This window comes from Protopterus annectens, chromosome 10.part0, assembly GCF_019279795.1.
Source record: "Protopterus annectens isolate FY-2018-M chromosome 10.part0, PAN1.0, whole genome shotgun sequence".
Lineage (NCBI taxonomy): Eukaryota > Metazoa > Chordata > Ceratodontiformes > Protopteridae > Protopterus > Protopterus annectens.
Window position 1 is genome coordinate 1,634,353,835 of NC_056744.1, and position 16,421 is coordinate 1,634,370,255.

At 37.1% G+C, this 16,421-nt stretch overlaps 1 protein-coding gene across 1 annotated transcript in view; it reads right to left on the reverse strand.

Annotated features, from left to right (window-relative positions):
* LOC122813816 (zinc-binding protein A33-like) overlaps nt 1-16,421 on the reverse strand; it is a 77,370-nt gene that overhangs the window by 22,162 nt on the left and 38,787 nt on the right. The window contains exons 2-3 of the mRNA XM_044086344.1: nt 11,778-11,873; nt 11,465-11,698 (exon numbers count right to left, since the gene is read on the reverse strand). Coding sequence (XP_043942279.1) covers nt 11,465-11,698; nt 11,778-11,873 — 330 coding nt within the window. The remainder of the gene's footprint in view (nt 1-11,464; nt 11,699-11,777; nt 11,874-16,421) is intronic.

Sequence of the window (16,421 nt, forward strand, 5' to 3'; positions counted from 1 at the left end):
CTAACTGCACTTTCCCCTGACATCACTTTACAGTCTCCAGTCTCCTTCAAACTGACCCTCCTGCATAGGATATAATCCACCTGTGTGCATCTCCCTCCACTCTTGTATGTCACCCTATGCTCCTCCCTCTTGTTAAAATACATTTTCACCACAGCCATGTCCATCCTTTTTGCAAAATCCACTATCATCTGACCTTCTGCATTCCTTTCCTTAACACCATACCTACCCATCACTTCCTCATCCCCTCTGTTCCCTTCATCAGCATGCCCATTGAAATCTCCTCCGATCACCACTCTCTCACCCTTGGGTACAGTCATCACCACTTCATCCAACTCACTCCAAAATTTTTCTTTCTAATCCATCGCACACCCAACTTGCGGAGCATATGCAGTAACAACATTCATCATTACACCATCAATTTCCAGCTTCATAAACATCACTCTATCCGACACTCTTTTCACCTCCAAAACACTCTTGGAATACCGTTCCTTCAGGATAACCCCTACCCCATTTCTCCTCCCATCCACACCATGATAGAACAATTTGAACCCACCTCCAATACACCTGGCCTTACTTCCCTTCCACATGGTCTCTTGTACACACAATGTATCAACCTTCCTTCTGTCCATCATATCAGCTAGCTCTCTCTCTATACCAGTCATGCTGCCAACATTCAAAGTTCCTACCTTCACTACCACACTCCTAACCTTTCTCCTCTCTTCCTGCCTTCGGGCATGTCTTCCCCCTCTTCTTCTCCTTCTCCTCCTTCAGCCAACAGTAGCCCAATTTCCACAAGCACCCTGTCGGCTAATAGTACTGGTGGTGGTCGATGTTAACCCGGGCCTTGACCGATCCAATATGTAAATCTGTATTGGTTTCTGCATATCTCATTTGGCAGATGTTTTACGCCGGATGCCCTTCCTAATGCAACCCTCCCCATTTATCCGGGCTTGAGACTGGCACGAAGGAATGCAATGGCTTGTGCATCGCCAGTGGCTGGGTTAAGGGTAAGCAAAGACTATTGTTTGCTTTGTTTTTTTTTTATTTATGTTTATGCTTTCTTGGATATTTTATCACCTTGGATTTTATATTAATAAGGGTAAGCAAAGACTGCTAATAAAATATCCAAGAAAGCATAAACATAAATAAAAAACAATAAAACATATTCACTCAAATACATCTGACAGTAAGCACCTTCACCCATACAGGACTTCTTCAGACTGTGAATAAGCACAAACCAAAAATCCCATTTTTATACAATCTCATTTCACATGGTACATCAACCAGTTATTGGTTAAGACTCCTTCTGACTCCTTCTTTTAGAAACACTTTAAAATTCACCACATCAAATAAACCTGAGGGAGTTCAGGCATCTAATAAAATTTGCAAGTAATTCTCTTTCCAGTCTAATAAGTAAATCATAGCTTCTTCACCATACAGAAAAATATATTATAAAACTGCTAACTTAAAGACACTTTTCACATATCTTTACATGTTTATAAAGAACCTAGTTTCATCATTCATCTTAATAGCATAATAATAATGCTCATAAATTTCTTTTAGCCAAGCTTTTAGATATATGTTTTAAATCCTTCGCAGCTTATTAAAAGCTTTATTAGATCTCCAAGTAAAACCAAGCACTTTCTCCCAGTTAACTCATACCATTTCCTTTATACTCTAGAACAGAATCATCAATTACAATTAATTAATACATGCTATTGTTTAAAAAGAAAAAAAAAGAGAATAAAATGTAAAAATATACGAGTGTAACATTTTCTATAAAAAACATTCTTGTATCAAAACATTAAAACAACACTGTTGTGTTAGTTGACCATATTTCAAGACAAGTAGAGATACCCCCAATAACACCCCAGACTTTCTTCTTAGTTCAAACTCACCCTATTACAACCTCAAAGGGAACCTATTGAAAGAAATTGTTTAAATCTTCAGTCTCATTTTAAAACACTGTTAATATTGATGTTCTCATTCATACCGGGAAACCTACTAGCATCCAACTTAAGTTGCCAAAGTAGTTCATGGTACTGTAGTTTAGTTTCCCAGTTACCACCTCTGCTCAAGGACAATAAACCTTAAACGCATTTTTTCACATGTCAACAAGTGTTTATAAAAAGCATTGCTTTCCTTGTGGTTACTGATGTCGTTCAGGTGCTCATACACCCTTCTTCTTAAAACCCGCTCGGTTTTTCCAACATAAAACCCATTCATTCTTTCACAAAACCTAAAAAACCACACCTTTCACCCCACAATTATAATATTTTAAGGTAAGTATAAAGCCCCCCCATTTAACATGACATAACATTGTCTACAGTTCCCACAAGGAAAAGTTCCCAATTTCTTCTTAGTCATGTCATATTTAATGTCTTGCTTAGCCTCAAGTAGTTCCTTAAGGTTCTTGTTTCTTTTTCTAATGAAATGAGGGCAAGGTGTGGTATAAGGCTTTGTGTCATCATGTGAAGTGAGTACAGGCCAATACCTTTGAATAACCTCTTCAAATTAATTCGAATTAACTGCATATGTATAAATAAAACTGTTTCTAAGGTTAGAACTATATTTTGTTGTTTTTGGATGAACCGTGCTCGAAGCAGTTCCTAACAAGGGGGGTATAGTCTGTCCCTCGCCTTACTAACTTCTTGACTCATTTTGTTAATAAGGTCATTTGGGTAACCCTTTTCAAGAAAAAAGCCTTTTAAAATTTCAATCTCTTCACCAAAGGCCTCCAAAGTACTAGACATCCTTGATCCCCTTATTAACTGCCCTTTTACTATGCCTTTCTTTTGACTATAGGGATGATTACTTTGAAAATGCAGAAATGAGTTTGAATAAGTAGTCTTCCTAAATATTTTCGATTGAAAACAATGATTAATGTAGTCTTTGTATACAGTAACATCCAAGTAATGTAACTCATTCCTGTCAATGTTGTGAGTAAATCTCAAGAAGGTTGTTGAGTTGTTAATGTAGGACAGAAACTCTAAAAGATCCTGTTTGCTACCTTTCCATAGAATGCATATGTCATCCAAAAACCTCCTATAATACAAAATCTCCTGAAACCAACTACTTGCAAACACATGTTCCTTTTCCCAATGGTACAAGACAATGTTGGCATATAAAGCCTCTGCCTATAAAATTATCCATTAAAGTGAATAAAATTGTTGTCAAGAACCATTTCCATGAGTTCCAACAGAAGATTAATTACTTTGGGACTGAAACCTGCTTCTGTTGACAATGTGGCACCAAACCATTCCAGACCCAATTGGTGTGGAATACCCAGAAAAAGTTCCACAACGTCCACTGTAACCATTAAGATGTTTTCGTCAAATGTTTTCTGTTCAATTCCTTTTAGGAATTCCCAGGAGTCTTTACAAATGTGGTGAATCCCGGAAACAAAATTTTTTAGGGAATAATCAATAAATTTAGCTAATGGTTCAGTTATACTTCCAGCCCCAGCTACAATAGGTCTAAATCTTAGTGGGTCCAAGGTTTTGTGGGTTTTGGGGATACCAAAAATCTGTGCTATTTTTGGCCTAGCAACATATAAATAGTTATATAGTTGCTCATTGATTACTTTTTGTAACAAAAAGTCTTGAATTTGATAATTAATCTTGGCAAAAGCTATATTGATTTCATTTTTGGAAATGAGTTCATATTGTTGTGCATCCTGAAGCATAGTATGTGTACTTGATTCATAATCAACCGTGTACATAAGTACAGCTCCCCCCCTTGTCTGGTTTCATTGTTCTAATACCTTCATTCTTAAATAGTTCTATTAGGGTTAATTCTTCTTTTGTAAGGTTTGCTGCGGGTCTGGTGCAATTTCCTTGCACTATACATCTAATATCCCTTTCTACTAAGGTTTCAAATACTTTTAAAGAGGAATGTGTTAGGGGGTTGAACGTGCTTTTCCTGGATAACTTCTTAGTTGAGTGTTTCTGACCTTTAAAAAGTATGTTCAAGTTCATTTGCCTAACAGCTTTTAGATATTCTCTCTACATAAAAAGAGGAACATTATTCACAAATCAACACCAGATGCACAACATTCATAAATTTACATATCTATACTCCTAAAATGTACGTCTTCCCTCTTATATAACCACACCATCTACATCTTATAATGGATTCCCTGCAGAAACCTGAACATTCACTTACCCAACTTTTAAAATGCTGAGAAGAAAAGGCCGACAACTGCACAACACCTACATCTTGGGACACCATCTTTCCACTCCAGGTAAGTAACCGCTTGGCCAACCTGTTGAACTTTGCCCCTTACCCCCACAGTAATGTGATCTCAGAGTTGCTGTATTTAGTTGGGGGGTGGTGGGTGAAGTCCCCCACTTGGATGGGTTTGCATTTTTGTTTGGGATGGCCATGCAGTTACTTACCTGGAGTGGTAAGTCATTGTTCCAGGACATTGGTGTGCTGGTGCTGTCAGCCTTTTCATCTCGGTGTTATGAGTTTTGGGTAAGTGAAACTTCGTTCTTGTGAAGTAGACCCCTCGTAATACATTAGTGTAGTATTTACAACTTGTATACATCTTCAGTTACAATTTCCCCCTTAAAATGCCTTGTTCAGCTGCTTTTAAAATGTCTCTTAAAGTTCTACCCCTTGTATGAATAAAATCTTAATTCTCATTAGATATACACTTGCAGAGGTTCTACGCAATTTCCAGTTCTTGCAAATTATATGCGGCATTCCCTGACTATTTAGAGAATTTTGCAACTTCACGGGCTGTGTTTTCTTAACATCTGTTTTCACATTCCTAATACCTACTTCCTCCTAATTCAACAAATAGGACTTATATTTACCCTGTCTTTTATTAGCTACAGCAGCTGTCCCTTCCCCTGTAATTTGGTCAGGATATCCTCTTTAAAAAAAAAAAAAAACTTTTCTTTTAAAATACTGTTTTCCTGCAAAAAATTACTTGATTCACAAGTTAGCTTGCTAGTTCTAATTATCAGGCTTTTACCAATATTTGTCTCAAGCCATGTAGTACTCTGGCTTTAAAATTCAAATAACTGTGACTTGCTATCTCTTTATGATATACAGATGTATAAATTAACTGATTATTATTCAAAAGCATAATAAACAAGTGATTCAGTTACCTATTAATATAATTCACTGTGTATTTTAAAAATGTATCCACACTATTCAGTTATGTAAAACAATGCTGTCATTTAATCTCAGACCCCTTCCCAAATAATAACAATGTCATATGTTAAATGCTTATATAATTTAATGCTAGCCATAAAATGAGATCTAAACTCTGTTTTTTTTTTTGTCTAAACAGCCTTCCTGCAAAGTATATACAATTTGTAAAACAAAATCACATCGAACATTTCGATAATCAGTCTAATTTCAGTAGGGGAAAATTGAGGAGCCTTGTATAAAATATTATTATCAAATCCCAAATCTAATTATTTGAGAATAACATAATAAAGAGGTGGAATATCAACAGACACACACAAAAAAATCAATACTATTCATACTGACATTTTTTTTAAAACTAAATCAGATGTTGTGAGTCTTTAATAATGTATACAAAGAAACAAAAAAAAAATGAATATGCTAATCAACATACATGGCCATTGCTTCTGTTTTACTTCCCTTACTAGACACAATTTTCTGCACTGATGGATCAACTAAATTTTTATGAATTTTGGACAAAGCAAAAATGAATGAAGCTTTGACATTATCAGTTTATAAATAATTTGATATTACACCATCAACAAGACCTTCAGCACATCAATTCTCAATAAAGGCATCAATTAAAAGAAATGCCTTTCTTAAATGAAACAATTGCAGAACCTCATTTTCATGAATATTTCTAAGAATGCCTAATATTTTGTCACTATACACACCTTGATCCATAACTATTGCTTTTATTTTATTTGCTTTCATTATTTTTACCTTTTCAATATAAAGTGCAATGCCTGGTTTTCATCTGCAGAAAAGTTAGAAAACCTATTTGCAGCTTGTTCTACTAATAAGTCCTTTATTTCTCTTTCACAAATTGTTAAAAATAAAATCAACAATGGGAACAGATGTGGATTAAACATCATATGCTTTCCGAATATGACTTCAGAGCTATTGGAAAATATCTTACCTCCTCTGTGGCGTGGGCAGAAATGACAATATTTCCTCTCATGTCTAGAGTCCTTGGTTCTCCTAGAATAATTTGATCTGCTGATCGCTCCTCCTATTGGGAAAGTTGTTGCTGCTCATTTGACTTCTATTGCCCCAACATTCATACCCTTCTTTAGTATTAAACAACTGCTCTTGATTCTGATTTTCTAGTTCTCTGGGCTAACTATGGTGAATGCATGGGTTTCCTCCAGTGAGTGTCTAAAGGACTGCTCATTTGCTCTTACTGTCTCTTCCTCTTCTAGTTCCTTGTTTTCTAATGAAGACTGATGTTTGTGTTGATAGGAATATTCTTCTTCATCGCCTTTCTTATCATGCTCAAATTTCTTGAGCTTACAATTCTTTTGAACTTCATTCTCATTTATAATTTTGTCCAAAATGGCCTGCAACTTTACTTCAAAATTTGCAGCCAAGGTTTTACTCTTGAAATCTACATTTTCTTCTAATCTTCAATTGCAGATTCTGCATCTCATTTGTATTATATCTTAATAGCACATCCAAATAAGGCAGTCCTATCTTTAAATTACTTTCCATTTGTTTATAACACTTTCTGGACAGTCTTTACATGAGGGCAACATTGTTCCTCTTAAACCATTTGACACAGACTTTGCTAATATACTTTGCTCAAAAAATAAATTATCCTATTGCAGACACTTCATTTTCAGCAGATCCTTCTCCCAAGTATTAAAAAGCTCTTCTAATGTACTTGAAACATTATTTAACACCTCAGTCTCTCCAGCAATGGGATTAATAGGATTTGCCAACACACCTAATATAACATTGTCCAAGTCAGGCTCTACAGTGCCCTTTGACTGCACTGGAGTTTCCACAACTGAACCACTCAAATGGGGCACTGCTGTCACCCCTGCATTAAAACAGAGGTCTGTAGGCATTTCAGTCAACATTGACCATGATGGAACCAGTAAGACATTCCCATTTTCTAATTATTGTGGTGATCTAGAAGCTGCCATAATCAAAAATATGTCATCCACGGCACAGTTCAATCACTAAACAAAATCCAACTATAAAATCCAAGGTGATAAAATGTCTGCCAAACCACACACACACACACACACACACACACACACACAAACACACATATATAAAACACAAAAAGAAAACTTTTATTCACTCATAAATACATCTCACAGTAAGCACTTTTGTCCATAAAGGATTTCTTCAGACTGTGTGTGAATAAACACAAACTAAAAATGCCTTTTATACAGTCTCTTTGGTCGTATGATACATAAATCAATGAATGCTTAGTTTAAAACATTTTTTTAGAAATACTTTAAAATTCACCAAATCAGTTAAAACTGAGGGAGCACAGGCATCTAATAAAGTCTGCTACGTGTACTCTTTTTAGTCCAAAAATTCTTTCCTAACATCTTTACTATACATAAAAAACATATTCTAAAACTGAAGACTTATAAACACTCTTTTTACATTAGTTTCTTCATTCATTTTTATCTCATAATAATGGCTCATAAAACCTTTTATCCAAACCTTACGTGTTTTCCCTACATTTTAAGCTATTAAAATGAATGATGAAACAAATGCTCTTTTTGGACATGTAAACATATGTGAAAAGAGTTCCTCTACCTGGTCAACTGGTTCCTGTTAGTTCTGTCAAGTAGTTACCTAGTAGCATCTCTTTTGTGGGCACTACCATGGCTTCAGCCCTTAGTTCTTCATAAACTATGAACAATGTCTTCATTGACACAGGTCCGGTCTTTGTCACGTCTGTCAATTGGAGAGGGCTTGGGAATGGGTCACATATTTGGCAGCCAGGGAAAGGACACAATGGCGGGTCCAGCATTATACCCTACTGTGTCTTCTGGGCTTGAAGGCAGCCCTTATCTTTGCAATGCATTTTGCACCATTCCCTGCTGATGTGGGGATTGCAGTGAACTGTAAGGTGTCAGTAGCTATAGAACATTTAGTGGTCTCCAACAATCTTCTGATGTCAGATCTTTCTTTTCAAGCCATAGGTTAGTCCACAGTCTCCACAAACTTCACTGTGGGGTTTCCCTTTGTGCAACCCAAACTGTCAGAATGATATGATATGCAAATGATTTATAAGTCTGAATAATAGGAAACCATATTAATTTTTATTTCACAAAGATCAGATGTCCCTTAAGATCAACCCATGTTTTCTGCAAGTGGCTTAAGAACTATCCTTAAATCAGTCTATCCATCTCCCTGCTTTCTTTCTGGAGGAGTAAAGGGGAAGGAGCAATAGCCCTTCATGCTATCAAAGTGCATTGCAAGCTCAAGCTCACCGCATGATTTTGAGAAGGCAGATCACTTGCATGACTCCTTTGCTGTCACCAAGCGAACCCTTTCTGGGCAGATTTCTACTTGTATTGCCATTTGCCTTTAGGTAGTAAATCATCCAGAGTGTAAAATACTGCTGTCAAAGCCCACTCCTTAAGATGCATTGCTACTTATGGTATTTCCTTCAAATATGTCTCCACTGTAGACAGTTGAATCTTGGCCAATTAATCAGTTATCCACAGCTTCACTGAACATTATTTCTTGGACTACCACTCAAAGAGTCAGTGTCCTTTGGCTTTTTGAGGTGTCGCCTGTTAGCTGTCCTCTATCTTCTGCCTCCTGGGAGGTTCCAATAGTGCTTGAGATTCTTCCCAGTTTTAGACCCTCAGTAAAGGATCCTTGTTATCCAATATGCAGAGGTTTAGCTTGGGTTTGGTAAACAGGCAGCCTCCCTGGGTGCAAAGTGTTAGTGGATGTGTTCAGCAGATGCCATGCTGATCCTATCAGTTTTTGGTGTTATTACCAACATTCAGAATGCTGGTACTGCATTTTCAATCAGAACTTAAGAACTTAGTGTTGTTTGTGGCACAAAATGTAGTAACTCAAAAGTAGCAAGCTACAGTTTAAAAGGAAAGAAAAACATTTTTTTTTTTGACAGGAGTGGGTGGAGGGACCAAATTGTCAGACAGCATCGGGAGCCAAAATAGATAGCTGCACCTCTGCTGATATATTAACTATTATAATGAGTACACATGTTATATCAGCAGACTCTGCTCCGTACCTTTCAACTGTCCAGAATTTTGCAAAATGTCCAGATCTTTATTTCATATTTTTTAGTTTGTTCCTCATAAAATTTGTATTTTTTTCAGAAAAATCACTGAGAGATAAAAGCACTAAATAATGACACACATTTGACTTTCAGACTTCATAGCCTTCAGAAAAAAAGTATGCTAATGCAAAACATGTTATTGTATCAGCTTGTTTTAGGTTTATAAGAACAGTATTTAAAACTGGATCTCTATATGTCTTTGTATAGCATGCTTCACTGGTTTCTTCATTTTCAGGCTCTGCAGGCACGGTGGCTGGAGTGAAGTGACAGCTTCAGGAAGCTAGGCATACTTTCCAAATGTAGCATATGATGAGATAGTGTGTGCTGGTGGAGAATGTGGGCATCCCCAAAACAGGCAGCTTCAGAAAGAAGTAGCTAGACTAAAAGTACCAGGAGAGGATTTCCCAATTATAGATCAACCAAGGAAAGCGTCCTCACATTAAAAATGATATGGTGAGTAAACACCAGTTATTTATTGTTTTGCATTAGTGCCACACTATATAAAACATTTTTGAGTGCACATTTTTATGTCAGTATAATAGTTTCTTTGGTACTTTTCCTTTAAACCCCTACCAGTTCGCACTGGTAAAAATGTACACAAAGCTTCCTTTACTGCACCTTTGTACAAAAACACTTCGTGGTGGCTCAAGCATGACTGTCTGTAAGGTAGAATACACTTTTGTATAAGGGTAATAAATAAAATAAAACAAAATAAAGACGGATGAAACTGTTTTCTGTTAAATCTGTGCCACTTCGCGCTGCTGTGTTTTGCCGCTATTTCTTCACAAGTGAAGCAGCAGTCTAACTCAGAGCTAACCAGGTAGCAAGACAGACAATTGAAGCAGTCGTCCTACACAGTGTCACTTCATTCGGCATAAAATGAACAACAGTTGAACTGTCAAGGTGGGGCAAACCTGTACAAACCTTCTTTTACACAGGTAAAGGACCGACAACAAATATAAACACTGATTTGCTATGATGGTTCCACAACTACAAGTGAAAGGGCTACTAAGACAAAGAGCGGTGTGTCCAAAATATTTGATTAACCAACATGGGCTTTCTTTCACTTGAGAAAACAACAGGTGACAGGACGGAAGGGGAGCGGGGGACGACATCTCCACACAGATTCAAATGTCCAGGCCATGTTTCGGGACAGGTGGTAATCCATGACAGTAAACAGGGACTGACAATCAATACAGGACCGAACTTTACCTAGCTCACTTTCTTTAAATATTATCAGTCATGAAAACACTTTGACATGCTGTACCTGGAATAATACACATACGGGAGCAACATAAGAATTCATACGGTGTCAAATGCAGTACCATGCACACTTGCCGATCAGTCACTTAGCAGATGTAACTTCAGCTGTCAGCAAGAATGCCTTTTGTCTCTCAATTTCTGCAAAATCCTACTTGTTCGTTGTCCCAGCAGCTGTAGTGTATGTATCCAAAGAAGCCAGTGCTTCTGAAACACCGGAAAACCAGCATCGCAAAGTGGTAGGGGTTTAACGGAAAAGTATTGTTTCTTTATATATAAAATTGAAGACAATTTGATTGTTTTTTTTACTGCCCAAATACAAACCATCAAAGTTACATTTTATTTTGGATTATAGTCTAGATACTTGGCAGTGCAAGACCGCTATTTTTGAAAACCCACTGTGCAATTTAATGGGGAGTTTCTCATTTTTTCACTATTAAGAAAGCTTGAAGTTAGTTTATACAAGTTCCTGGAGCTGGCAACTCCCTTCCCGCGCGCGTGTGTGTGTGTGTGCGCTCATAGGTTCAAGGGTTATAGTGTGCAGTTGTGGCTTGCTGTGCCCCCCCCCAAAAAAAAAGTCTCACTTCAAGGTACTCCACAACACTGCATGTAACAGACAGCTTTGGTGGTATAGAGAAGGAAGGAACTGATATACAGTGGATCATCTCTCAGAAGTGGGAGTGTGGGATAGGGGCTTGCCTCCTTGCAACAACACTTACTTTGATCTTTGAATTTGGGTAATAGGGATAGTGAATTCTTAATCAGTTGTGACTAAGCAACAGTTTGAAGAGTAATTTGCATAAATTATTAGTGAGGGAGCTGTCTTAAGTATCAGTGCGGACAATATTTTGATTCATATCCCCAAAATACTATAAATTAATGGCAGTGGCTTGACAGTCCATATCTAATGGAAATAAAAAAAAACATGCTAAAATGTCTTACTGTTAGAAAAGACACAGATTCCGACTGTCTCATCCTTGATTGAACATCTGCTATCATCTCCTTGGTGACATTGTTTTCCTCTTGAATTTTCCTCAGGTTTTCTTCCATCTCTCTTTGAATCTCTGCTGCTTCTTTCCTCAGATTTTGGAGCAACTTATCTTCCTCAGCTCGGAGAAACACGTGGAGTATGGAAAATTCAGATGTGATGTGTTGCTGCAGGTTCACCACCTTCTCCTGAAAGAAAGGTTGTGATGTTTTACATGGGATACATACAATCCTTCATTTATAAAGGTTTTACACAGAATCTACTCACTTTAATGTCTGTAAGCTTCTGCTCCTGTTTCTTCTGCAGGTTCTGGAGCTCTTTTTGTACAGATTCCAGTGTGGGTGTGGTTTTTCGCAGTTTGTCCTGTGGAGACATATTAAAGTAACTGCATTAATTAATTAATACAAGAAAAAGGGAATAGCATATTACCATTTCAGTGATCTTGCCAGATGGTACATGAACTGAACATAATGCACTCCCATTTGATGCAAGCATAGTGTAAAGTAGACAAAATTAGTGCCAGAATTTAATCACACATTTATGGGTCCTAATGACAGCTAGGAAATTAGAAGTACCTTAACAGTGATGATCAATAGCTATTTTTAATTTTAATTACCTAGCAAGTGTAAGATCCCATTACTGTGGTTATATCTCAGTGTTCCAGGCCTTTATTACTATTGTTTATAATGCATGGACAATTTTATATAACCAAAAATGAAGCATAGTTCTCACTTCCATTTCTACGAAATAATCTTCACTGTTTACATGAATTAAATATTTTAAATGCTGCCATAATGCAGAAAAATGTTATTAAATGATTGCATGACATACTTAATGTCCTTTAAGCAAACAGTTAGTAGTCAGTTTCCAGCTACAAAAATGTTACCCAGTTATATATTGTGTCTTCTGTTAGAATGCGTTTGCCTCGGATTCCTAAGGAAACCAAAGCAGTTTTGAAACTCTGAAAACATTAGACAGATTATCCAGAAGAAAAGAACCAGGGTCTCACCTAGATATTATAATCTGACCTTCACTTTTGCATACCAAAGCATTTTTGTACAGTACAACAAAGCACAGAGGGACTGTATTAGTGTATAATCTGTTATACAGTCTGAATTGGCTTTTGCACTGAAAACATGTGAAGGAGCAAATATCTTAACTGGATAAACAACCCTGAGTCACCCCTGAAAAGTACTTCTGCCTAACTGTTCTTATTTGATTACAACTAAATGAATATTTAAGCCTCACCAGGTGAAAAGTAAAACCAACGTGATTAAACACAGTATCATTTGTTTAAGAGATACCCCATAACCAAGATTTGTTTGCCTTCATGACCAGTATGGGCCGGATTCATGAACACCTACACTAAGTGTACACGATCTGTATTCAAGAACATCTCTACCACATTTTTGTGTTCTTGAGTCATTCAGAAAGATTATACTAAGTGTAGACATAGTCTACACATAATGGTAACCTTTATGAATCCCCCCCGATACTGATATTTAAGGATGTGAGAAAATCAGTAGGAAAACTAAAATTAGGAGGAAGAACAAGGGAGTTGTGCTTGTGATGTTATGGTGTACACTTACTGCAGGCACTAATGAATCCAGGCTATAGTCTCACCCTGTCATGGATAGAAAATGTTGAAAGCACAGCAATTTAAATGAAGTATATTTTCAGGCTTGTTTGAGCCTTTCTTATGCTCTGCATCATGCTGGTGTTGCTGCTGACACCGCTTTTTGAGAAACACTACATAGAATATTCCCTTTCCTCTAAATTATGCAATCTCAGAGCTGATATATCTAAGATCGGGGGTGAAGGGCTCCGCTCTCATAATGGCGGGGGGGTGGGTGAAGGGGGCCTGCCATCCTGCAAAAAACATCTTTAAAGAAGATCAGCGATATTAGATGTTCAATGTTCACCTGTATTTTTTTACTTTTTTTTTGTAACTCCAGGGCTCATACTTATGTGTCTCAGAATTATAATTAGCATCCATGTGTGTTGTAGTCCATTTTCTGTCATTATATACAATCTTTCCCACCATTAGAGAGCTGTGCTGTATAGCAGCTGTCAGCTGCACTAACAAATAAGCTTTTTTAGGTTTTTAAAAGCCCCATCATCACTGCTAATGTTTTCAATCTTTTAAGTACAGTGATCGAAAGCGTTCAGAGTGTGCACACTGATGTCAATGACTGGAAGCTTAGCCAGGAGGCAGGCAAGGAACTTGGGAGTTTGTAGGATTCTAAGCACATGCACACACACATGTATGTGTGTGTGTGTGTGTGTGTGTGTGTGTGTGTGTGTGTTGTTGTTGTTGTTGTTGTCTTTCGGCTTTTCCCAGTTAGGGGTCGCCACAGTGGAACTCCGGTCCGCTAATGATTGGCAGTTGATTTTTACGTACCGAGTTGCCAGCCCTGATGCACAACCTTCAATGAAGGTACGCCCATCCACGCATGTCTCCACGGAGAAGACGCTCTAGCTGATAATCTAACCGGACAGTGTCTTACTGTGAGGCGACAACGCTACCGCAGCACCACCACCGCGGTGTATATATATATATATCGATAGACCTTTTTTTTGCATTACAGTACCACAACATAAGAAAAACCAGAATCTAGCAGTCAGTTCCAACATAAGGGCTCCTAAATTCCAAATTTATCTCAAAAACTGTAGTAAACTTGTCAAAAGGCAAATTAACTATTCAACATATCACTGACTGGTTGAGTGCTTTCATGTTAATGAATTGACATCATCAGAACCATCAGTCAAAGTCAAATAGACCTATAAATAACATTTAACACTGGCACACCCTTTAAAAACAACCAATGGTAGTTATTGTATGTAAAAAAGACATACCTACAAATACTCCTTTATTAATCATAAGCATAAAGTTATAAAAAATGAGCTTAAAAACTCATAAAAATACTTTATTCACTGGTCTCCTACATGGCAGGTGGGGATAATCACCACTGTACTAATTCTGAAACACACTACAAACACAAAAAATAATGGAATGATAACATATACAGCAATAGCAAGTTATAATTAAGTTTACAAATTGCTTGCTCATTTCTTAAATTCACTACGTAATGCAACATTTTCCTTCAAGCCTGGTGGATGTGTAACATCCAGTTTAAGCTGCCAATGAAGTTCCCTGTTCAGTGGTTTATTACGCCAGTCACCCACACAGGCTGAAACATCCACCTGCTCGATAACTGAAAAGACAAAACCAGAAAAATCAACACACGTCCCAGAATGTTTGGCAAAAGCACTCTTACAATTGGCATGTTGAATTCTACATACATGTTGGTAGAGTCTTTTATTCAAACCATTGTCCATTTTCCCTATGTAAAACATGGAGCATCAGACACAGTCTGCAAAATACAATACTCTCTTGGATAAACAATTGAATCTGCCACGTTTACTTTCCTTATTGATTGTCTAACAAATTGGATCATTGTAATCAGTCTCAATGTACTGGCATTGTTTACATCTACTACATTTCCTGGTGATGTTCATAAATGCATCCATGATGGTAATGAAAAGCTTTTGCAGTAAATTGTTGATATTAAATTTGTTTCTGTACGTAAAGGTAGGTACCACATTACTCAATTTCCTAGTGTCATCATGGCACTGAATAATGCCTTCTATATTTTTGACATTGACAGTGTAATGTAGCACCATATTTTTAGTGTCATGTGATAGAGTATAGCCACTGTCAACTTCCTGGCTACTACAATGACCCTATTTAATAATAGGGGCACAGGTGTCTTTCCTCTTTTTCCATATCTCATGATGAAGCTTGTTCAACTACTCATGTTCCTTAAATATGTTCTTAAGAAAATCAAACTCCCTTAGACATTCATTGCCATCAGACCTCAATCTAGAAATTCCAATAAATTGACTCTTCATGATCCCTTTCTTTTGGTGGATTGGATGACAACTTGTAAAAAATAAGAATTACAGAATGTAGGTCTTCTGTAAATTTGAGTCTCAATTCCACCTACTGAAGTCCGTGAAATCTCAATGTCTAGGTAATTCACCTTGTCCTTGTTCACCGTGTAAGTGAACTGCAAAAAGTCTATGGGTCCTTTCATCTCTCTCAAAAGGTCAGCAAACTGTTCATCATTGCCCTTCCATATAATAAGCAAATCATCCAGGTATCTGAAGTACCAGACACATTTTTCAAAGGAGGGCAATTAAAAAAACATATCCAACTCCCATTTTAGGAGCATTGTTTGCAAATATGGGGACACAGGTAGGCCCCATAGCCTCACCTAGCTTTTGCTTGAAAAATTCTCCATTGAAGGTTAAAAAGTTATTTAAAACCATTTCCATCAACTCTTGCAAGAGATCTACCTCTGTTGAAGTCATATTACCATATCTTGAAACCATATCCCCAAACCACAGCAAACCTTCTTTGTGGGAAATAACTGAAAACAAACTTTTAATATCACAAGTAGCAAACACACATTCTTTGATATCCTCTGCCAAGTGAAGTTTATGAAGCAAGTCCCAGGAATCTTTGACAATGTAATGGAAATCCATAAAAATATTTTTATGGTTGAAATCTATGTACCTGGCCAACGGTCCAGTACATGACCCACCTGCTGCAACAATTGGTGTTAATGGTGGGTCATTCAAATTAGAATGAATCTTAAGGATGCCAAAAATTTTGGGTATACTTGGATAGGGCACCAGATAATCATATAACTCTTGGGATATCACATCAAAAAGTAAAAACCTGTCCAGAACCACCTTGATGCCTCTGTAGGCAATATTGATTTCATTCAACGAGACAACATTGTACACATTATCTAACAGTAGATTGTATATTTGTTCCAAATAGTCATGAGTATCCATGATTACCAGGCCACCCCCAACCCCATCGGGTTTCATACACCTAATATC